Source organism: Budorcas taxicolor, chromosome 1 (genome assembly GCF_023091745.1).
Source record: "Budorcas taxicolor isolate Tak-1 chromosome 1, Takin1.1, whole genome shotgun sequence".
Lineage (NCBI taxonomy): Eukaryota > Metazoa > Chordata > Mammalia > Artiodactyla > Bovidae > Budorcas > Budorcas taxicolor.
In genome coordinates, this window is record NC_068910.1 from 49,421,434 (window position 1) to 49,446,406 (window position 24,973).

General features: G+C 42.8%; 1 protein-coding gene across 1 annotated transcript in view; it reads right to left on the reverse strand.

Moving 5' to 3' along the window:
* The window catches only part of ITGA9 (integrin subunit alpha 9), a 367,242-nt gene that overhangs the window by 128,254 nt on the left and 214,015 nt on the right, over positions 1-24,973 (reverse strand). Inside the window, exon 18 of the mRNA XM_052639038.1 lies at positions 5,698-5,848. Within this exon, the coding sequence (XP_052494998.1) occupies positions 5,698-5,848 (151 nt within the window). The remainder of the gene's footprint in view (positions 1-5,697; positions 5,849-24,973) is intronic.

A 24,973-nucleotide genomic window follows, 5' to 3' on the forward strand; every position in this document is an offset into this window, starting at 1 on the left:
CCACCTGGTGAGATTCCTTTTGTTCCTCCTCCTCTGTTCTCCACCGTCTCACCTCGGCTTCAGTCCAGCTCTGGACTTATTTGGACCTCCCAAATAAACTGGCCCACCCACCCCACTCAGCAACCCTAGCTCTGAAATGTTGGCACTGGCTGACATCAACTCTTCAGAGGCCCATCCACCTACCCCCCCAGCATTTATCTAGGGATTCTGTCCAACCTGAGACTACCAGGTACAGTAACAACTTGCTTCATCTTGTCATCTCTGTGCTTCAAAACAACTTCTCAGTACCTCTGTAGAGCAGCTGGCATCTCGTACTTTAATTGCTGGCTGACGTGCCTTTCTCCCTATTAGGCTGTGTCCTCCCAGGAGCAGGGACCAGTGCTTATTCTTCTTTGTGTCTCCTAGCAGCTAGTACAGCCCCTGACACTTCACAGGTACTTAATCACTGCTGTCCAAACAACTCCATTCCTGTTCCACTGATGCAAGAAGGGCTAAGTCCCCATGTGCCAAGTGGCACCAAGGCAAGAAATGACAATTGGACTTCTTCTTGACTCTGGTGCCACATGACTATATGACTCCAGAGGGCACTGTTGACATTAGATTCTGTGGAACTGTGCTCTGGGGTGTTGCTCACCTACAGCCAAAGGTGAACATGACCCTAAAGTTGTGTGGTACAGTCGTGTTCCAAACCATGTTTTCTCCATTCTTCCTCACTCTCTCTTTTAGCTTTACATAGGTGAGAGGACAGTTAGCAGATGGTCACCCATGTAACCGGAGAAGGCAATGGCACCCCACTCCAGTACTCTTGCCTGGAAAATCCCATGGACAGAGGAGCCTGGTGGGCTGCAGTCCATGTGGTGGCTAAGAGTCGGACATGACTGAGCGACTTCCCTTTCACTTTTCACTTTCATGTGCTGGAGAAGGAAATGGCAACCCACTCCAGTGTTCTTGCCTGGAGAATCCCAGGGACGGGGGAGCCTGGTGGGCTTCCGTCTATGGGGTCGCACAGAGTCAGACACGACTGAAGAGACTTAGCAGCAGCAGCAGCACCCATGCAGCCCACATTTTTATAAGCAGTCTCCCCTTAAAGGAAGGAATCCGAACAAATCTAAAAGGAGCCTTGCATGAGAGAAAAAAATCCATCTCAGTTCATATTTTTTGCTCAGTCTCAGAAACTGAGACATCACTAATTGTGTGCTGACAGAAAAGACTGGAGACCTTGAAGGCAGGGCCTGGGCCCCGAGTTGCTCTGTGGTTCTGGAAAAAAGGGATAGCTAGCCACCCACATCACCAGTTCAGGTGTGGGGCCTACACAGGTGACCCTTGAGCTGAGATGCGAGGTTGGAACAGTTCATTAAACAAACTGGGGTTGAGGTATTCCTGAGTAAAGGCAGCTTCAGCAAGAAATTATGAGTGGATTCAAGGGTGTATGTGGGGGATGGTGACTATGAGACTGGGAGGAGGGGAGGCAGGAAAGACCAGGCTGGGAAGGGCCTCTCATGAACAGCTGAGGAGCCTGAGATCCATCCTAAAGAATGTGAAGCAGGAGGAGTAATGAGATTAAATTTCTTCTCAAATTTTTATGGTAAAACTGAGATTATAGACTTATTTTATATTAATATTCAAAATTATTATTTACTGAGGCAATAATTATTGTTTCACATTTGCTTCCTATTTTAAATATTTGTAAAAGTTGCTTTTGCTTGCTTTTTTATTTGGCTTCAATATACTTTTTATCCCACAATACACTATATATGTAAGTAGCCATTTCTCAGGAAGAGTTTCATGGTTATTTAAGCTCTCATGGCTTTTGCTCAGATGCTGCCAGTGCCTTGCTCATCTTTCCCAGAACCATCCCAAGGGCTGGTCACTTGAGGCCAGTCTCCTTCCAGGCTTGAAGCTCCCTCATCTCTCTGCCTGAGTTGTTTCCTGGCCCCAAGAAAGGAAATGTAGCCCAGAGCCAGGGAAGGCTGCAAAGGCTGGACAGTTAATGCCTTTGGAGCGATTCTCCATGGATGAGAAACAGGAGTTGGTAGATAAACCCTCCAGCAGCTTCCTTACCCCACACAACAATGATTCTGAGTCTGTCTCTCAGAGGATCTGCAGCAGGACAGAACATGAACTGCCCACAGCAAAACCTGCCCTTCTGTGCACACTTTCCCGTCTTGTCCCGTTTCATCAAACCCATCACTCCCGCACTGTGCCTCCCCCCACCTCATTCTCTACCTACCTGTACCACAGTCATTGTGTCCAGGTCTGCTTTGGGGGGAGTCTAAACTAGAAGAGTTAGTAGACTTCACAAATTCTTGTATATCCAAAGCTATCCTTATTTTGCTTTCACCATGCAGGGCAAGTTGGCTGGGTATAGAATTCTTACTTCACTATGGAACACAATCTAATTATTGCTATTAATGTTACAAAAGCTGGAGAAAGAATGAGTTTCTTTGTTTTCTGTTAGGTACGGGTAGCATCATTTTTACAGTGCAAAAACTGAAATGTGATGAAGCTGTATGTAAACATTAAGCCATTTTTAACACTTTTTCCTGATGTCTGCAGCACCATTCACAAAAATCAGGATTCTTTTTTGCTGTCTACTCAGGTCTTCTATTCCAGTGATTCTGGAACCATTTCCATTTGCTGATTCTCCAGCCTTCACCTTCCATATCTAGTCTTCACTGCCATCCTTCTCCACCGCTCTGTTCTTTTTCTCTATAAATTCTAAAGAGATCTCCTCAAATATGCCCTCCGCAACAATGAATCAGTTTCCCATACTGCTAATTCTGCTCCTTTCTGATCATAACAAATATTTGAATTCTGTCATTGCCCTCTTGGTTTCATTATAATACTTCCTAATCCCAACCACAAACTTTTTTTTTTTGCTTCTCTGTTAGCCCTTTCCATTTTCCTCTCAGTCCATTGTTCTACTATCTGATCATTTGCTGGGTTCACTTTTTTTTTTCTTGAATTTTACTAAGAAAACAGATGTCTGTAAAATTTACTTTTGCTTTCTATTAATAGTCTTTTAAAAGGTATGCTTTCCCTCTGTTTCTGGAGTTACACTTTTCTTATTTAACATGTTAGGACCTTTTTGTAGGGCCCATGCTGGTTCTGCTAGGTCTATCAGTATGGGTGGGCCCCTTCCTGTCTCACTCATTACCCACCTATGTATTGTTAAAAACTTGCTCTGGGCTGAATGATGCCACTTATATTCCCCATCTGATTTAACTTTGCAGTTGTGGTTATAGTCACAGGAGGGGATTTTTTTTCACTATTACTCCTTCTCCTACTGCACTGAAGGGCGTCTCACCCATATGCTTTTCTAGCTGGCCCTGCCTCTGCAGCCGCTACATGATATGATGTCTCTGTGCCTTGCCACCTTTCTTGGACTAATGTGCACCAGAGCCCAAAGAGCCCAATACCTTGCCAACTTTCTGCCAAATTGAAACCTAGTGTCCCCTGTGCCAAAGGTTTTAAAGGTCACTGGGACTCAATGGCAAAGAGATAAAAATGAGCTCTCATTGGCCCCATGATCAGCTACAGTAGCCAATGAGACACCTGTGTCCTTCTCAGGTGCATCATCCTTGACTGACTGAGTCCCCTTATCCAGGATGTCTCCCCAGTGGTTAATAATGATGATGGGGTGGAAATGGTGCTCCCCTTCCACTTCAACGGGGACAATTATGCTGATTAATTTATGCTCTAGAGCACCCTCCATCTCTTTTTACCCCACAGACAGACCAGGGCTGATTTGGGATTTTGTACCCTTCCTCAGACCTTTCTGCCCCATTCCGTTTCCTCACTTCTTTTCTCCTGAGAACATTGCTCCAATAAATCAGGTATGCCCAGATTACATGCAGTAAGGAGGGAATGGGGAAATGTATGAAAAACCCATGTTGGTTGATCAATAACTGAGACTTCCCATTTCCCAAATAATTATAGGATTAAGGATATAGTCATTTGCTCATACTAATTGCTCTAAAAGAGAGTCATCACAATATTATTCAAAAGATAATAAAACTGGAACTAATCTAAATATCCAATAGCATGAATTCACAGGCAATCCATACTATATCCTATGATAGAATATTATACAGTCTCCAAGCCAAAAAGAAAAACACGGTGGAAGGAAGTAAAGTAAGAAGCAGGAGGCTACTTTGTTTACAAAATAATACCAAGAAGTCCTTATACTAACAGTGAGGCCACCTCTGAGCTTTCTAGAACAGAGATAATGAAGCTTAGTTGGTTATAAGGATGCCTCTGTCCACAGATAACAAACAAGCTAAAATGCTCTGGGAAAGCACAGCTATTCCTAATTCTGAGGTAGAAAGAAAGCTCTTTCATGGGCTTGAGTGTGGGACAGTGATGACCCAGCCACCAGTTATCATAAAGATGGGTTCCACAGGTCTGGTCCCTAACTGAACCCCTCTCCCCCTACCCATCCTTCTACCCCCAAGAGGAAGATGGCATCGTGGCACATGACATTCTGTAAAAGAGATTCTGTCCATAGCCAAGTAAAGAACTCTATGGATACTTGGTTCCCTCTGGACTGAGATTAAATCAGGGACAATTTGGGGGGTTTAGAGGAGCTGGAAAGTATGCTCTTCTTGCATTCAATGCTTTTGTGGCCTCCACTATCCTGGAGCTCCAGAAGCTATGTAGCATCAGAGTCTGAGATGATCTCTTGGGAAGCTCTTGGAATGCCATTCTAGATGTCTATATGCTTCAGTTGCCCTGTAACCTGGGCACGTCCTGGTCAAACTATTGAGCCTGACAGGGTTTGTGCCTGGACAAAGGCTGCCCACAGCCTGAAGGTTGGCCTAGTGCTCACCTGTGGGCAGGGCCAAGGTTTACCTCAGAAAGTGATTTTGGCTCCATTTCTACACAGACATCAAGGTGCCGCAGTTCACTGCTGTGAACACTTTGAAAAGCTGCAAAGGTTCCCATCAGAAGAGCTGCCCACAGGTAGATAACCTGTCTAACCACAGGCAGACAACCTCCATGGAAGGACCTGAGTCCAGTCATTCCTCCTGCTTGCCTGTGGATGAGGTCTGTTACTCTTCCTTCCCCAAAGTGGTTCACTGAGGGGGATTATGGAACAGGAGACAAAACCAGGTCCTTTTTCCTTTCTGAGTCACGCTATTTAAACATCATTCAAATAAATTAAATTGCTCTTAAAAACTCACTCAATTCATGGAAATAATTTAATTTCCTCAATTCACTAAAATATTTCAGGAATAAGTCAATATGCCAAAGCAGAGGCCAATGTTCATGACCCTTGAATGAAAACATCAAAGGCATCACTGGTGATAACTCACATGATAAGCAGTGATTTGCTTTCATTTCTTATCTGGTCTTTCACAACCACTGCTGACCTAAAGCATGAATTCTGTAGAACATGCGTGTGCCAGAGATGATGACTGTATCATCTCAGAGAAGGGGCCAGAATACAACTGTGTGGAGAGGATTTCACAAGATAGAAGGGATGGGAGGTGGTGTCAAATACAGATATGGCTCCAGTGCACAGTGGGTATTCAGTTTCTTCTTTCGCTTTACCAACAATGCTTTCTAAGTCCAGGAGGAAATCATTCTAATAATTCCAAATGAGCCTCTGCACAAAGTAACAGTATTTGCAAGATCACTGCATATTCCAGGCTATGATGAAAGTCAGCGAATGCACTAGACACAGGGCCGTCTTACCTTCTGCCACATGTTGATGAAGAAGAGCTCCCGAGAAACGTTGAATGACACGTTGGCATCATAGGCATCATCCCCAAGGTTGGAGATGGAGATATTTAGGGAGATATTCTTCACAGCCCCCAGAGCTAGATACGGGGTTTTCTCATCAACGCTAAAAGGAAAAATGAACAGCAATAAGTGTGCTAAAACTTTCACTAATATATTAGTAACATGGAATGTAGCAGGTAGCTGAGAGCAGGGGAGGCAGGTGGGAGAAACTCCTCTGGATCAGGACTACAAGTCCCAGGAACCCACTAATAAGCCATGTGTTCTGGGATACCCAGCCAGCCCTCATGAGCCTCAGCTTCCACATCTAAGCATGGCGGGGTTCTGTGGTGTGTAGCCTAACTCACTCACTAGGCCATCCTATGGCTCATGTGAAATCTAGTGTATCCAACTTGGAAAATTATAACACATTTAATAACCTAATCAACTTCCCTGGTGGCTCAGATGGTAAAGCATCTGCCTACAATGCAGGAGACCCAGGTTCAATCCCTAGGTTAGGAAGATCTGGAGAAGGAATGGTAACCCACTCCAGTATTCTTGCCTGGAAAATCCCATGGACAGAGGAGCCTGGTAGGCCACAGTCCATGGGGTTGCAAAGAGTAGGACACGACTGAGAGACTTCACTTTCACCTTCTTTCAATAACCTAATCATGGATTTTGGTTATAGGATAATTCACTCAAATATTTCTAAGCACCTACAACATGCCAATCACTATTTTATGGGCTAGAGAATGCAGAGAACAAAAGAGAGTTCTTGCCTTTCTGTAGCTTTAAGGAAACAAAAAACATATACGCAGAGAATCAAATATACAGATCAGATTGTGGTAAGAGCAATGGAGAAAACTTACAAAGGCTAAGAAGGAAAGAAGGCACCATAGTTCGAGGGAGAGTAGGGTGCAATTTTAAATAAGCTGGTTCAGGGAAGCTGCACTGATGAGGTGGCCTCTCAGTAGAAACCAGAAGGAAGAAAGATAGCAAGATGCACAGAATTTGGGAACTAGCAAAGTCATGCCTGGTGTGTTCAAGGATAGCAAGGAGACTAGTATGGCTGGAGAGGAACGAGTGAGGGGCAGAGTGGGGAGGGGAATGGGCTTAGTGGTGAAGGGATGGAGTCATCACAAGGACCTTAATTTGCCTCTGAGACAGGAGATCCTGCAGGGCTCTGAACAGGGGATGATATGGCCTGACTTCCATATATAAAGGCTCACACTGGCTGTGATGTGCATGGTGAGTATACTCAGTCAGAAGGAAAGAGAGAGTCTGGTGAGAAGGTTCTTATAAGAATTCAGGTGTAAGAAAATGGCAGTTCAGACCACAGGGGTAGAAGCTGAGGTTATATTCTAGATGTTTCAAAAATTGTGCCAATATATTTTGCTCACAGATTGCAAGAAGGGTGTTCAAGAAAGAGAAGAGGCAAGGATAGCTGCAAGAATTTTAGATTCAACAACTGGAAGGAAAGAGGTGTCATTTATCAAGATGCAAAAGACCAAAGGTATAGAAGGTCAGCAGAGAACATTCAAGTGCTTACTGGATTTTTAAGAAGAGATGCTCAGAGAGCTGGATGTAACGGTCTGGAGTGGAAGCAGGGGGTCAGGGCCAGAGATACACATTTGGGGTGGATTAGAAGTGACCACTAGGGAATGCATGTAAATAGAGAAGGGGGGCTCACACTTAGGAGTTAAAGATGATGATAAGCCAGCAAAGGAGACAGAAAAAGAATGAATAAGGAGACAGGGGAAAAATCAAGACAGTCTCCAAGCAGCCACATGCTTCAAGAAAGGAGTAATCAGTTTCGTCAAATGTGGCAAACTAACATGAAAAATCAGAACTGGCCTTTGTAATTAGCCATCTGGAGGTCATTGGTGATCTTGATAAGAACTTCTGAAGTGTAGCGTCAGGGATAAAGCTTGGCTAGAGTTGGTCTAAGAGAGGTAGGCGTAGAAGAAATGGAAACAGTGGGCATAGCCAATTCTTTGGAGTTTTTCAGTAAAGGAAAGCAGAGAAATAGGATGACAGCTGGTGGGGGAAATGGGCTCAAAGAAATTGCTTTTTTATTTTCAGAAAAGAATTAACATGGCATATTTACATGATACTGGGAAGGATCTACTAGACAGAGGGCAAGTAATGAAGAGATGACAAGGCACAGTTGCTGAGTGGCCTGGTGAACAAACAGAGGGGCTGGCCTCAGCTGGTATGAAGTAAGAAAATGGGGCACGTGGCCCAGATGCATCAGTAGAAGTGTGGTAGGAAGAAATGAAAGTTCCCCTGGGAAGGCCTCTACTTTGCAGTGAAATAAAAGCAGAGTCCAAGACCAGGAAAGGCGAGGAGGAGGGAGGGATGTTTGAAGAGTGTGATGGAGGGAAATGGCAGCCCAGGAGAGAGTTGTGGGGTAAACAGACCATCAACGAGATGAGTATGATGGTGGTGGCAAGGATGAAGACGCACATGAGACTGACAATTATTAGGTGATGTGAGCTTCAGACAAAAATCACACTGGAGAACAGTCTTTGATTGGCCAACCAGTTGGTAGCAGATGTGACCCAGCCTACAAGGGTTTGAGTGATGGATGCGTGTGTGTGCATGCTAAGTTGCTTCAGTCGTGTCTGAGTTTCTGTGACCTTACGGATGTAGCCCACCAGGCTCCTCTGTTCATGGGATTTTCCAGGCAACAATACTGGAATGGGTAGCCATCCCCTTCTCCAAGGATCTTCCAGAGCCCAGGAAATCAAACCCGCATCTCCTGCACTGGCAGGCGGGTTCTTTACCACCAGTGCCACCTGAGAAACCCTGAATGATGGATAGTTGCTATTTTTGGCTACTCAGGATCCTGAAAACTTCCTGTTTGGAGGGAATCTCAAGATAGGTAGGAGAGGAAGATAAGCAGTAGAGGGGGCAGACCCTGCCTTTGCTCTCCTTTTGGTCATTCAAGTGTGGGCACTTAACTAAGTGCAGTCTTGTAATTTAAGGGTAGTCAAGTGGCCTCAGTGTGGGTGGTGGATGCTGCCAATTGGGGCCTTGAATTCTAAGGGCTGCCCAAAGACACTAGGGCTCTCTGAGATCATCTAAGGCAGCTGCAGAGGAGTTGAGAGCCCAGAGTTGACATTTTGGGCTAAGCCTTGCCTCCCCTTCCTGCCTAGGCTCTGAACCATATCTTTCCAACAAATTCCTTTTCTACTTAAATTAACATGTTCATTGCTGTTTGCAACCATTAATACAGCATGAAAGAGAAGAGAACTCTCCAAAATCTCAGCAGGCTATAATACTTTGAAATATGGATTTTTGCAAGGGAGGAATTAGCATTACCCATCTATGAAGAGAGGACCTCACTTTCCTGCATGCCTGGCATGTCAACAAGAATAACATATGTAACAAGAGATCTAATGGCCTTGCTTTTGGAAGCAACACTCTGAGGAAACAAACAAGATGTGAAAAATTAACTTGGAGAAAAGCTTCAAATTCTTGAAAAGCCTCCAACAAATGAAGACCTTAACCTCAAGTTATTGTGGCAATTATTTATTATTGTTGGCCTTTTTCATTTGAAACAATTGATGGGTTATTTCTGTCCTCCTGTTTGCTTTTGTAAGATTAAAGGAGTAATCCTCAGGCCTTGAAGAGTTATGAGAGTGTTAGCCTCACTTTATCTCAAGAAGGAATTGCATAAGCACCCACAAGTAGCTGCAGAAAGTGTCCACCGTTTCCAAATGAAATATTAAGCATACAGAGAAGAGAGAAAAGCTGAGGACAATGGGGCAGGGGCTGCCTCCTCACACCAGTGTTGTTCATGCGATCAGCCTCCTACTCTCGTGTATAAACGGCAAGGGATATCTAACCTTTTGCCAGCTCCTAAAGCTCAGTCCTCTGTCACTGAATCATGCAGCAAGGTCATTCCCAGGATTTCAAAGTCAAGTGATGCAAACTTGGCTCTATGATTAAGGAAAGCCAGGGACCTTCCAGGGCCGAAAGTGAACCCAGACATTTTAATAAAAGAATCCTCAAAGCTGTTTTCACTCTTTCCCCACATCTAAAAATCCATGTACAAAACAGTACATCTCTGCTTCCAAAGCTATTCTTAGAAATCCAATGCAGTGTAATTTGCCTGGTGCTGGGTATTTTCAAACAAGTTGTCCTGAAACCTACAACAGCATGAAAAGCTCCTGATGTCAGTTCCATTTTTAGAGATGAGGAAATCGAGATGCTGTGAGATAAGGTGGCCAAGTTGCTGGGCTTAGAATTCAGTGCCTCCCATCCCTCTCCACTACAGCCATGTCCTCGAGCACCTCTCACTCCCCTAGGAGGCCCTTCTTGGTCTCCCTTCTGAGTGAAATAAACCTCCCAATTAGGAACTTCGTCAGTCCCAGGACTCCACCAGCTCTTCATGGCATTTCCCAAGGCTGGGTTGACATATTTATTTGTGGGCTATTTGATTAAGGATGATCTCTTCCCCCTACTAGGATCTAGGCACCAGCTGGCAGGAACCTATTTCTGGTTTTGCATGTCACTGAACCAGAAAGTGAAGAGGAACTAAAAAGCCTCTTGATGAAAGTAAAAGAGGAGAGTGAAAAAGTTGGCTTAAAGCTCAACATTCAGAAAACGAAGATCATGGCATCCGGTCCCATCACTTCATGGGAAATAGATGGGGAAACAGTGGAAACAGTGTCAGGCTTTATTTTTGGGGGCTCCAAAATCACTGCAGATGGTGACTGCAGCCATGAAATTAAAAGATGCTTACCCCTTGGAAGAAAAGTTATGACCAACCTAGATAGCACATTCAAAAGCAGAGACATTACTTTGCCGACTAAGCTCCGTCTAGTCAAGGCTATGGTTTTTCCAGTGGTCATGTATGGATGTGAGAGTTGGACTGTGAAGAAGGCTGAGTGCTGAAGAATTGATGCTTTTGAACTGTAGTGATGGAGAAGACTCTTGAGAGTCCCTCGGACTGCAAGATCGAGATCCAACCAGTCCATTCTGAAGGAGATCATCCCTGGGATTTCTTTGGAAGGAATGATGCTAAAGCTGAAACTCCAATACTTTGGCCACCTCATGCGAAGAGTTGACTCATTGGAAAAGACTCTGATGCTGGGAGGGATTGGTGGCAGGAGGAGAAGGGGACCACAGAGGGTGAGTTGGCTGGATGGCATCACCGACTCGATGGACGTGAGTCTGAGTGGACCCTGGGAGTTGGTGATGGACAGGGAGGCCTGGCGTGCTGCGATTCATGGGGTTGCAAAGAGTCAGACACAACTGAGCGACTGAACTGAACTGAACCCTCAGTTATAAAATGGTGCTGAACTTACTAGGTGGTCAACAAACTCTTGTTGAATGAATGGCATGGACAACATCCCACAACAGATTTTTGGTTCAACCTTAACATTTATAGGTGAAGATGCTGAGAACCCCACAGGGGAGCCCACTTTGATCAAGGTCACCTGAGCACAAAGGCACTGAGCTGGAACTAGTGCCAAACTGCCTTTGTCACAAAGGCAGTCTGAGCTATAGCTCTTATATAAACTCCACCTCAGTCAGAAAGGGCTTTGACAACAAATGTTTTTTAATGACATCTGAAGAAAACAGGATTCCACAAAGACCAACCCCTCAGACAGGACTGCTGAAAGAATAAAATGGTGAGGCACAGTGTTTTTGTGCCAAACACTCCACAGGTGCTTTCTGATTTGCTGAAGAACAATCTGTCTAATTTTCCAGGTATTTCAGTCCCTGAGAAATTTTCCCATTAATTTTAATTTGCTTGCACAGTCTTTTAAGTGGGTCAGATTTCTAAGTACACCAATGACTCGTGTACTTTTATACAAAAATCATGATTAGTCATTAACATCAGGTACAAACTGTACAGTTCCTATAAAGCTTATCTTACAGCATATATCTGAGCTATCAGAAAGGAGTACACAAGGCTGTATACTGTCACCCTGCTTATTTAACATATGCAGAGTGTATCATGCTAAATGCCGGGCTGGATGAAGCACAAGCTGGAATTAAGACTGCCAAAAGAAATATCAATATCAGATATGCACATGACACCACCCTTAGGGAAGAAAGCGAAGAGGAACTGAAGAGCCTCTTGATGAAAGTGAAAGAGAAGAGTGAAAAACTGGCTTAAAACTCAACATTCAAAAAACTAAGATCATGGCAGCCAGTCCCATCGCTTCATGGCAAATAGATGGGGAAACAATGGACAGTGAGAGACTTAATTTGGGGGGGCTCCAAAATCACCGCAGATGGTGACTGCAGCCATGAAATTAAAAGACACTTGCTCCTTGGAAGAAAAGCTATGATCAACCTAGACAGCATATTAAAAAGCAGAGACATTACTTTGCCACAACGGTCCATCTAGTTAAAGCTATGGTTTTTCCAGTAGTCATGTATGAACATGAGAGTTAGACCATAGAGAAAGTAGAGCGCTGAAGAATTAATGCTTTTGAACTGTGTTGTTGGAGAAGACTCTTGAGAGTCCCTTGGACCCCAAAGAGATAAACCAGTCCATCCTAAAGGAAATGAATCCCGACTATTCATTGGAAGGACTGATCCTAAAGTTAAGCTCCAATACTTTGGCCACCTGATGGGAAGAACTGACTCACTGGAAAAGACCCTGATGTTGGGAAAGATTGAAGGCAGGAGGAGAAGGGGACAACAGAGGATGAGATGGCTGGATGGCATCACCGACTTGATGGACGTGAGTTTGGGCAAGCTCCAGGAGTTGGTGATAGACAGGGAAGCCTCACATGCTGCAGTCCATGGGGTCACAAAGAGTCGAACACAACTGAGTGACTGAACTGAACTGAACAGCATACATACAGCCTCCTGGAAACATCTTGCTCATTTGTTATTAAAAAGAATAAGCATAACTGTCCTGATACATCTTACAACAGCTGTTTGTGAACATGCTAGGTTTACATTGAAGCTGAGCATTAATTCACTCAGTACTTCAAATGTCAGATGCTGCTACTGGCATCTTGGTGACCATGTGTGGTACTTCAGGATCACTGTAGAACCTGTACTCTGAGCTTACTCATTACCATACATGAAAAGCACATACCATTCAAAATTCCCTACTGGACAAATACAATACATTACCATATCAAATCATTATATGCTGAACCACTAAAGGCCACTAAAGCAAATTCTTCCTTTTCTACCATCACAGAAACAGTTTTATGCAGACAATGTTTTGGTGAAGATTCTGAGGAAAGAAACTAAAGCAGCTAAATGGTATTTGATAATTTTCTATTAGATCATTTTAGACTTTCCTTAAGTCTTAAACATATAAATCATGATCTTATTTAAATAATTGTAGTTAAAATATATTTTCCATAAAATATAATACTTTCATTGTTTTTTGAAGCTAGTTTAAAAGGAGCCTGTTCAGTTCAGTTCAGTTGCTCAGTCGTGTCCGACTCTTTGCGACCCCATGGACCACAGCATGCCAGGCCTCCCTGTCCGTCACCAACTCCCAGAGTCTACTCAAACTCATCTCCATTGAGTTGGTGATGCCATCCAACCATCTCATCCTCTGTCATCCCCTTGTCCTCCTGCCTTCAAGCTTTCCCAGCACCAGGGTCTTTTCAAATGAGTTAGCTCTTCATATCAGGTGGCCAAAGTATTGGCGTTTCAGCTTTAGCATCAGTCCTTCCAATGAACACTCAGGACTGATCTTCTTTAGTATGGACTGGTTGGATCTCCATGCAGTCCAAGGGACTCTCAAGAGTCTTCTCCAACACCACAGTTCAAAAGCATCAATTCTTCGGCACTCAGCTTTCTTTATAGTCCAACTCTCACATCCATACGTGACTACTGGAAAAACCATAGCCTTGACTAGATGGACCTTTGTTGGCAAAGTGATGTCTCTGCTTTTTAATATGTTGTCTAACTTGGTCATAACTTTCCTTCCAATGAACAAGCATCTTTTAATTTCATGGCTGCAATCACCATCTGCAGTGATTTTGGAGCCCCCAAAAATAAAGTCTGACACTGTTTCCACTGTTTCCCCACCTATTTGCCATGAAATGATGGGACCAGATGCCATGATCTTAGTTTTTTGAATGTTGAACTTGAAGACAACTTTTTCACTCTCCTCTTTCACTTTCATCCAGAGGCTCTTTAGTTCTTCGTTTTCTGCCATAGGGGTGGTGTCATCTGCATATCTGAGGTTATTGATATTTCTTCTGGCAATCTTGATTCCAGCTTGTGTTTCATCCAGCCTAGCATTTCTCATGATGTACTCTGGATATAAGTTAAATAAGCAGGGTGACAATATACAGCCTTGATGTACTCCTTTTCCTATTTGGAACCACTCTTTTGTTCCATGTCCAGTTCCAACTGTTGCTTCCTGACCTGCATACAGATTTCTTCAGAGGCAGGTCAGGCGGCCTGGTATTCCCATCTCTTGGAGAATTCCCCACAGTTTATTGTGATCCACATAGTCAAAGGCTTTGGTGTAGTCAATAAAGCAGAAATAGATGTTTTTCTGGAGCTCTCTTGCTTTTTCGATGATCTAGTGGATGTTGGCAACTTGATCTCTGGTTCCTCTGCCTTTTCTAAAACCAGCTTGAATATCTGAAAGTTCACAGTTCACATGTTACTGTAGCCTGACTTGGAGAATTATTGCTTTACTAGTGTATGAGATGAGTGCAATTGTGCAGTAGTTTGAGCATTCTTTGGCATTGCCTTTCTTTGGGAAAAGAAGCCTGAGTAAAGTGTACTAAGACACAGTAATCCAATTGAGTATATTCCAATCAACTGTGTTTGAGTCTGCAAAACTTCTTATTATACTGTTATTAGGACTAACGTTGTATTTGTGACCCACAACTATATTTAATAATGACAACTATAATAATAGTGCGCTCAGTGTGCTACTAAATTGTGCCTAACTCTTTGAGACCCCATGGACTGTAGCCCTCCAGGCTCCTCTGTCCATGGTATTTTTCAGACAAGAATACTGAAGTGGGTTGCCATTTCTTCCTCCAGGGGATCTTCCTGACCCAGGCATAGAACCCCAGTCTCCTGTATTGATGGGCAGATTCCTTACCACTGAGTCATCTGGAAACCCCTTCACAGATAACTGCCTTGTTGTGGAGTGAAGAGGCTTGCGTAACTCAGAGGCTATGAGCTATGCCATGTAGGGCCACCCAAGACAGACGGGTCATAGTGGAGAGTTCTGACAAAACAAGATCCACTGTAGGAGGGAATGGAAACTACCCCAGTATACTTTCTGTGAGAACCTCATCAACTGTTTAAAAAGACAAAAAGATCTAACCAAGGTCAGAAGGTTTCCAATATGCTACTAGGGAAGAATGGAGGAAAACTACTAATAGTCCCAGAAAGAATGAAGCTGCTGGGCCAAAGCAGAATCAACGCTCAGCTGTGGATGTGTCTGGTGATGGAAGTAAAATCTGATGCTGCAAAGTACTGCATGGGAATCTGGAATGTTAGGTCTAAGAATCAAGGTAACTTGAACATGGTGAAGCAGGAGATGGTAAGAATAAACATTGACATCTTAGGAATCGGTGAACTAAAATGGACAGGAATGGGCAAATTTAATTCAGATGACCATTATATATACTACTGTGGGCAAGAATCCCATAGAAGAAACGGACTAGCCCTCATAATGAACAAAACAGTCCAAAATGCTGTACTTGGGTGCAACCTCAAAAATGACCAAATGATCTTGGTTCATTTCCAAGGCAAGTCATTCAACATCACAGTAATCCAAGTCTATGGCCCTACCACCAATGCCAAAGAAGTTGATCAGTTCTAATGAAAACCTAGAAGACCTCCTAGAACTAAAACTAAAGGAATATGTTCTATTCATCATTGGGGATTGGAATGCAAAAGCAGGAAGTCAAGAGATACCTGGAGTAACAGGTAAGTTTGGCCTTGGAGTACAAAATGAAGCAGAGCAAAGGCTACCTGAATTCTGCCAAGAGAATGCACTGGTCATAGCAAGCTCCCTTTTCCAACAACACAAAAGACTACTTTACACATGGCCATCACCAAATGGTCAATATCCAAATCAAATTGATTACATTCTTTGTAGCCAAAGATGGAGAAGCTGTATACAGTCATCAAAAACAAGACCTGGAGCTGACTGTGGCTCAGATAATCAGTTTCTCATAGCAGAATTTGGGCTTAAAATAAAGAAAGTGGGGAAAACCACTAGGTTATCCAGGTAGGACTTAAATCAAATCCCCTATGAATATGCAGCAGAGGTGATGAATAGATTCAAGGGATTACATCTAGGTAACAGCGTGCCTGAAGATTATGGACAGAGTCCCGTAATATTGTACAGAAGACATCGAACAAAACCACCCCAAAGAAAAAGAAAAGCAAGAAGGCAAACTGGTTATCTGAGGAGGCTTTACAAATAGCTGAAGAAAGAAGAGAACCAAAAAGCAAGGAAGAAAGGGAAAGGTACACCCAAATAAATGCAGAGTTCCAAAGAATAGCAAGGAGAGACAAGAAGGCCTTCTTCAATGACAATGCTTAAAAATAGAGGAAAACAACAGAAGGGGAAAGACTAGAGATCTCTTCAGGAAAACTGGAAAGATCAAGGGAATATTTTGCCCAAAGATGGGCACAATAAAGGACAGAAATGGTAGACACCTAGTAGAAGCTGAAGCAATCAAGAAGAGATGGGAAGAATACGTGGAAGAACTGTACCAAAAAGATCTTAATAAACCTGATAACCACGATGTTGTGGTCAGTTACCAAGAGCCAGACAACCTGGAGTGCAAAGTCAGGTAGGCCTTAGGAAGCACTGCTGTCAATAAAGCTAGAGGATGTAGTGGAATTCCAGCAGAGCTATTCAAAACTCTAAAAGATGATACTATAAAAGTGTTGCACTCAATATGTCAGCAAATTTGGAGGACACAGCAGTGGCCACAGGACTGGAAAATGTCAATCCTCATCCCAATTCCCAAGAAGAGAGTACTAAAAAATGTTTAAACCACTGGACAATTGCACTCATCTCCCACGCTAATAAGGTCATGCTTAAAATCTTGCATGCTAGGCTTTAGTATTATATGAACCAAGAACTTCCAGATATCCAAGCTGGGTTTTAGAAAAGGCAGAGGAACCAGAAATCAAACTGCCAACATTTGCAGGATCACAGAGAAAGCAAGGGAATTCCAGAAAAACATATACCTCTGTTTCATCGACTACACTGAAGCCTCTGACTGTGTAGATCATAACAAACTGTGGAAAGCTCTTATAGAGATGGGAATATCAGACCATCTTATCTGTCTCCTGAGAAACCTGTTTGTGGGTCAAGAAGCAACAGTTAGAACCCAACTGGAACAACTGATTGGTTCAAGATTGAGAAAGGAATACAACAGGGTTGTCTGTTGTCACCCTGTTTGTTTAACTTATATGCTGAGCACATCATGAGAAATGCCAGGCTGGATGAGTTATAAACTGGGATTAAGATAGGTGGGAGAAATATCAACAATCTCAGATATGCAGATAATACCACTCTAATGGCAGAAAGCAAAGAGGAACTAAAGAACTAAAGATGAAGGTGAAGGAGGAGACTGAAAAAGCTGGCTTGAAACTAAATAGTAAAAAAAAAAAACCAAAACACAACTACGATCATGGCATCAAGCCCCATTACTTCATGGTAAACAGAAGGGGAAAAGGTAGAAGCGGTGACAGATTTCCTCTTCTTGGGCTCTAAAATCACTGCGGATGGTGACTGCAGCAATGAAACCAGAAGATGATTGCTTCTTGGCAGGAAAGCAAACAAGTGTGTTGAAAAGCAGAGAGAGACATCACTCCGCCAAGAAAGGTCCATAGAGTCAAGGCTATGGTCTTCCCAGTGATCATGCATGGTTATGAGAGCTAGACCGCAAAGAAGGCAGAGCACCAAAGAACTGATGACTCCTGAGAGTCCCTTGGACAGCAAGGAGATCAAACCAGTCAATCTTAGGGGAAACCAACCCTGAATACTCATTGGAAGGACTGATGCTGAAGCTGAAGTTCCAGTATTTTGCTCACCTGATACAAATAGCCAACCCACTGGAAAAGTCCCTGATGCTGGGAAAGACTGAGGGCAGAGGGAGAAGAGGGAGTCAGAGGATGAGATGGCTGGATGAGATGGATGGATGGCAATAGACATGAACTTGGGCAAACTCCGGAGATGGACAGGGACAGGGAGGCCTGGCATGCTGCAGTCCATGGGGTGGCAAAGAGTCAGACACAACTGGGCAACTGAACAACAACAACATCTGCAAAGCCCAGGATAATAGTGTAGGGCAGTCAAATCCATCTGTTCCTCCTGCCCTGCCTTCCGCCTTCCACCCTCCAGCCTATTGTCCCTCCCTTCCTCTTTCTAATCATTTATCTAGCCATCACTGTTTAAAACTACCTGCTCAACTGAGGCACCACTGATACAAATTCCATCCCTCAGTAAGTTCACAGGCCAGTGGAGGAAACAAACATGTGAGATATAAGCTGATGTCAATACGTGCTAAGAGATAAGGAAACATCCTTATGAGATCCTTTATGTGATGAGAGTACAAAGAAGGGATTCTGCAGGGACAGTGAGGTTAGGAGAGGGCCATTTGGGATATTACGCAAGGTATTATCAAGGAAGTGAACCATGAATCCTACAATTAAAGGGATGATAGCCCTGTCAACAAAAATGTGGCTGATTGACTATTCACACACATACACGCGCACACCCTAGTTCTTTCATTCATGGAAATCATATTAAAAAGGACACTGTGAAGCAGAACATATTCTCCCATAGGAGAAATGTCAAAATTGGGGCTGCATTCCTGAGTAACGATTCAGCATCCAACAAATCACAGATATTCTCAACAATGTGCCATAAAAGCAATGACATAAATTATAGCCACTGCAATTTAAAATCATAAACAATGATGCCTATTCTTAAAAATGAGCAGACACCATAAAATCAGAAATGGAATTCGACAGCTGAATGGGAACTCATTTGAGTTATCATTTTGCAGATAAAGGCCAGAATTAACCACTTTCCTGCAGCCACACAGCAGACAGTGCCAGAGCCAGGCAGCCATCCTAATTTCTGGTCCAGCAATCCTCCTTCTACGCCCATTACTTCTAAAGTACATAAAAATACAACTAAATGGTATAAAACTTACATAAAACTTATTTGGGTATAAGATGAGAAAGGAAATGGTAGTTGCCTTCTTACCATTTTGAATATTTAGAACACTGAGTGGTGTCATCTCTTTATGAAAGCTATTGGGGGTGCTTATCTTCTTCTTGACAATTTTCCTTGAAATTGGTGGAGGCAATCAGGATGATTTCAGATGCCTTCAGCAGCTCTGTTGGGCAATCTCCTTCTTGGCACTTTGTTGACAACTACCAGAGCCTTTTAACAATTAGTGCTTAAAATTACAAACATGAAAAAAAAACAAACCATAAAACCACAGCTCCTCATCTGATGTCTTCCTATAAGAAATATGAGCACAAAGCACCAAATAAACTGAGTATTATGTGAAGGAGCTGCACCATGAAGTGGATAAGAGAAGCCACGCCAAAGGAACAAGTGCTGGATAAGATGCAAGAGAAATACAAAGTGAAGAAATCACTGTAGACTGAAGTTATCATAAGAAGTTCCGTAAGAGATGTAGAAATGAGTCACATCTTATAAGGATAAGGGGCGTGAGGGGTGGATAAAAAGGAAGGACATTTCAGGCAGAGGAAAAAAAAAAACAGATATAGGGATAGAAATGACTCAGAAATAATAAGAGGCAGGACATTCTTAGCAAAATGATGGCTAGAAGGCAAATAGAATATGCAGGATGTACCCAGATTCCCATGAACCTTGAATGTCAGAGTTCTGAGTTTATCCTTGTAGGCCAATAAACTTTACAGTCATTTTGGGTCACTAATCCCAAGTGTGTTGCAAGTCATTTGATAATATATAATAAGGCACCAAAATAAAGGTATTGTAAAACATAGTAGGCTATGGATAGCTCTGCTCCTGTTCTACAGGCCTTTTCACTACAGCCTCCAAGGCTGCAATTCTATCTGCTACCATCCCCATCTTTTACTGGAGGACTTTTTTTTGCTGCAGGTCAGTTAAGTGCCTAAGAATTAAGTCACTGATATTCTCTGTAGCAGCCCTCAACCAATGACTGATGGGAACAGGCATGTAATTACCCCAGCTTCATCGTCAAGTGAGTGGGTCAACCCTGAAGCGCAAACTCCAGACCTGTGCTGTCAGATACTGTAGCCACAGGACACATGTACCTTTTGAGCACTGACAATGTGGCAGATCTGAATTAGTATAAAAGATTCCAAAGACTCAGTGCAATAAAACAAACAAGGATTTAAAAATCTCAAACATTGCTTTTGCATTAATGACATGTTTAAGTGATTTTTGATAAATAAAATTTGTCACCTAAGTTCCACTTTAATTTTTCAGTGTGACTACCAGAAAGCAGTCAGAAAGTTCAAAATTGTTTATGTGGCTTACATTATATTTCTATTTGCCAGAACTGTTCTAGCCTCTCAGTAAATTGTACATATTTTATTCTTAATATATTGCTGATTTGTGAGTAGTTTTCAGTGGCAGTTTTGCTCATATGAAGCAGAGGTCTAGGATAAATAAACTGGGGTAAAAACAAAATTGAGTATTTAAAGACATAAAATTGACAATATTTAGCTTCCTGAAACTCACTCAGTTGTAAAAGGCTGTAATAAATATTGTAAAATATATATTTTTTAAAAAAGGAAAGGTATCCCACATATGTACTTTTCTTCCTCAGAAAGTAATTTTTGAGTTTGACCAAAATCTGATGCCCCAAGTTGTGCACTGGGCAGGTGAACGTCATGGGCTGCATATGACATGGCAGGAAGAAGGAAGTAAGCCACACAGATCTAGGTCATAAGGAATGCCTTCAACTGTCCCATCTGTGCAGTGGAGGAAGAATTTATATGCTGACTCCAGTTACTGGTTGATGGCTGATGTGGGAGAGAGAGGGCATCTCTTCCAGCACCTCTGGCCCACTACCCAGTGGGCAGATCAGGCAGACAGATGCAGTTTCTGGAGCCAGACACCAGGCAAGCACACAAGAGTAAAGAGATTTGACATCACTGACAGTGCCTGCTGATGGAGGCCCTACACCAACTTTACAACCCAGTGAAGGAGGCCTTGAGGTCTATTGCTGGCAGGTCACATCAGCTAATCCTGTTATCTTCGACCACCTGGAAGGGGCTCAAGGCTGTGGAGAAAGCCCTCTCCAGCCCTTGTGATCCACATTCTGTTCACCTGCCTTCTTGCCCAACTGTCACAAGGATCCACCTCAGATGCCATAGTCTCCATTTCTTCCCGCGGATCTAGGAAACATAGGTACGGGTGACCGAATACATCCCTTACCCAGAGCTGGCTACCAATGGGTTGCACCAAGGGTGCTGTTCTGGTTGTCTAAGACTGGAAATTGCTGTTAATAGTAGACTAGGGCTGTCCCAGCCCCAATCTAGTGCACCTTATGACAGACAGGATACCACCCTTGCTGAATCTGAGGGTGGTATCTGAATTTCTGAGCTTCCTCAGTGCAATTCACTTTGAGAAGAATGACCAGGGACCAATATGAGAAAATACAGATGGCAGCGAGCACAAGTTTATGAGCCCATTTCTGCAAGGCATGCACTCCATAACACTGTCCTTAGCTTCCCAACCCAGGAACGCAGTTGCCAATACCTCCAAGTGCAAGTGTTGACACCACTTTGTCCTAGAATGTCATCATGGTTATTACTCTTCAGCCTCTGTTCACCCCACAGCCTGAACATTTAGTTAAGCCTACTGCTGTATATGAGAGTTGGTCCAAAGCCTCTGAGAGTCTTCATTACAGAAGCACTTGCATTCAAAGAGCCAGATTGGAGGCCTCTCCTCTGTAACACAGGCAACTCCTTAGCAATCTAAACTATATAAAAACGCATTTTCATATCTGAAAATCCCAACATTTTTATATCTTCAAAGAATAAAGCTGCCAACATCAGCCTTTAGAAGTAAGATGCTAGTGGAAATGCCCTTACAATATTCTGTACACACAGAGGATTATGAAGAATAAGCTATGTCCTGGGGAGTAAATGTTAAAAACGTCTCCAAGAGAGATGCAATAATACCCATTTTTATAAGATCAAAGTTTAGAGATGCATGGTCTTGTAAAGCTGAAATGGACTCCAGAATTGATTATAGAGCAATCTCCTCCCTATTTTGCAGACAAAGACGCTGAGTACAAAATAATGTACGTGGCTTAAGAACTTATTGCGTGACTTGTGGTAGTATCACTTTACCTAGTGGCCATGCCAGGATTCAAACCCACTGCACCAGTAAATGTCTAGCTTAGAAAACAGAGCCCAACCTTATCTTTGACAAAGGAGGCAAGGCTATACAATGGAGAAAAGACAATCTCTTTAACAAGTGGAGCTGGGAAAACTGATCAACCACTTGTAAAAGAATGAAACTAGAATATTTTCTAACACCATGCTGCTGCTGCTGCTGCTAAGTTGCTTCAGTCGTGTCTGACTCTGTGCAACCCCAGAGATGGCACCCTACCAGGCTCTTCTGTCCCTGGGATTCTCCAGGCAAGAACACTGAAGTGGGTTGCCATTTTCTTCTCCAATGCATGAGAGTGAAAAGTGAAAGTGAAGTTGCTCAGTAGTGTCCAACTTCGCGATCCCATGGACTGCAGCCCACCAGGCTCCTCCATCCATGGGATTTTCCAAGCAAGAGTACTGGAGTGGGGTGCCATTGCCTTCTCCGACACCATACACAAAAGTAAACCCAAAATGGATTAAAGATCTAAACATAAAACCAGAAACTACAGAACTCCTAGAGGAGAACATAGGCAAAACACTCTCTGACATAAATCACAGCAGGATCCTCTATGACCCACCTCCAAGAATATTGGAAATAAAAGCAAAAATAAACAAATGGGACCTAATTAAAATTAAAAGCTTCTGCACAACAAAGGAAACTATAAGCAAGGTGAAAAGACAGCCTTCGGAATGGGAGAAAATAATAGCAAATGAAGCAACTGACAAACAACTAATCTCAAAAATATACAAGCAACTCCTGCAGCTCAATTCCAGAAAAATAAACGACCCAATCAAAAAATGGGCCAAAAAGCTAAACAGACATTTCTCCAAAGAAGACATACGGATGGCTAACACATACATGAAAATATGCTCAACATCACTCATTATTAGAGAAATGCAAATCAAAACCACAATGAGGTACCATTTCATGCCAGTCAGAATGGCTGCGATCCAAAAGTCTACAAGCAATAAATGCTGGAGAGGGTGTGGAGAAAAGGGAAGCCTCTTACACTGTTGGTGGGAATGCAAACTAGTACAGCCACTATGGAGAACAGTGTGGAGAGTCCTTAAAAAACTGGAAATAGAACTGCCTTATGACCCAGCAATCCCACTGCTGGGCATACACACCGAGGAAACCAGAACTGAAAGAGACACGTGTACCCCAATGTTCATCACAGTGCTGTTTATAATATCCAGGACACGGAAACAACCTAGGTGTCCAGCAGCAGACAAATGGATAAGAAAGCTGTGGTACATATACACAATGGAGTATTACGCAGCCATTCAAAAGAATACATTTGAATCTATTCTAATGAGATAGATGAAACTGGAGCCTATTATACAGAGTGAAGTAAGCCAGAAGAAAAACACCAATACAGTATACTAACACATATATATGGAATTTAGAAAGATGGTAATGATAACCCTGTATGCGAGACAGCAAAAGAGTGGCATTGAAACATGTATAATATCATATATGAAACGCATTGCCAGTCCAGGTTCGATGCATGATACAGGATGCTTGAGGCTGGTGCACTGGGATGACCCAGAGGGATGGTACGGGGAGGGAGGTGGGAGGGGGGAGGGGGGTTCAGGATGGGGAACATGTGTACACTTGTGGTGGATTCATGTTGATGTATGGCAAAACCAATACAATATTGTAAAGTAATTAGCCTCCAATTAAAATAAATTTATATTTAAAAAATTATATTAATTAAACTAAAAAAAAAAAGAAAGAAAACAGTCCATGTCAGGTAGTTCTCTGGAAGGGATTAAAATGAGGAATTGGGTACAAAGGTGCTAGAAGAACTGAAAGAGAAAACAAGGAGAGATGAGGAAAACCAGAGATTAAAAGCAACTATTAGAAGATAGAGGGACAGTGGGTACAGGTTGTGACCAGAGCTGGGACTGCCCAGAAGGGGATGAGACCACAGAGGGGATATAGGTATTGCCAGAGATATTGCATGAAGTGGGTGGGGTTAGGGAGAAATACCTTGACTTTTCTCCTTCTTTCTCCCTCTAACCTCTCACTGGCCAAATTTAACAGGAAGTTTGTTGGTAAAGGAGCCTGGGACATGTAGTTTTCCAGAATTAGGCCCCCTAGGAGCAGGGCAAAGAAAGGTGGTGAATGGATTAATGCACTATGGTTTTAGATTCTTAGCCCCTTACTCTTGGCTTGTAACAAGCTGGGGAAGCTATCCTTTCCCCAGTTCTCTCATGGTGGATTCTGGACAAGGAAACCTTGAGTTCCAGCAAGGGACTACAAAGCATTCAGTCAAAAATCCCTGTTTCCTACAGGGATGGGATTGTTTTTGTCTTGATGGTTCATTTTAGTTAGTTTACTTTGTTTTCTACTTAATTAGTTTTACTGCCTATTCCAGTACCTCTCACTGAAACATGAAAGTATAAATCCAAATATCAATTGTCACTGTCATGAAAAATCATTAAAGTTTCCTGATTTGAAGGTTATAGCTATTGTGGCAAGCATTTAGGAATTTATTTTATTAACCAAGACCATTAAAAAAGATATCACTTCTTTTTCATAAAAACATTCTTTTGGTCAAAAAAATAAAAAATCACCAAGAAACACCCAAAAAAGATACTACCTAAAAGGTACAATTTTGGCTAGACTTAAGAAATCAAATCTAATCTTGTTTTATATTTTAATATACTCTTGAATTATAAGAGTTGTTACTTATGCCCAATTATTTGTCTTATCCTGTGGTTATCCTACGGCTGGCCCCACATAAGCCCAGGACATGGGCAACGTCCTGTGGTTTACAGCCTCACCCCGGAATCACCTGCTTCAACTGATATGATGATCCTCATACTGACCACCTCAGGATCCCCTTATTCACACCCTGCAACATGTTTCACTGTGTTCAAAACTTAATGCCTCATCTGGGACCCACCT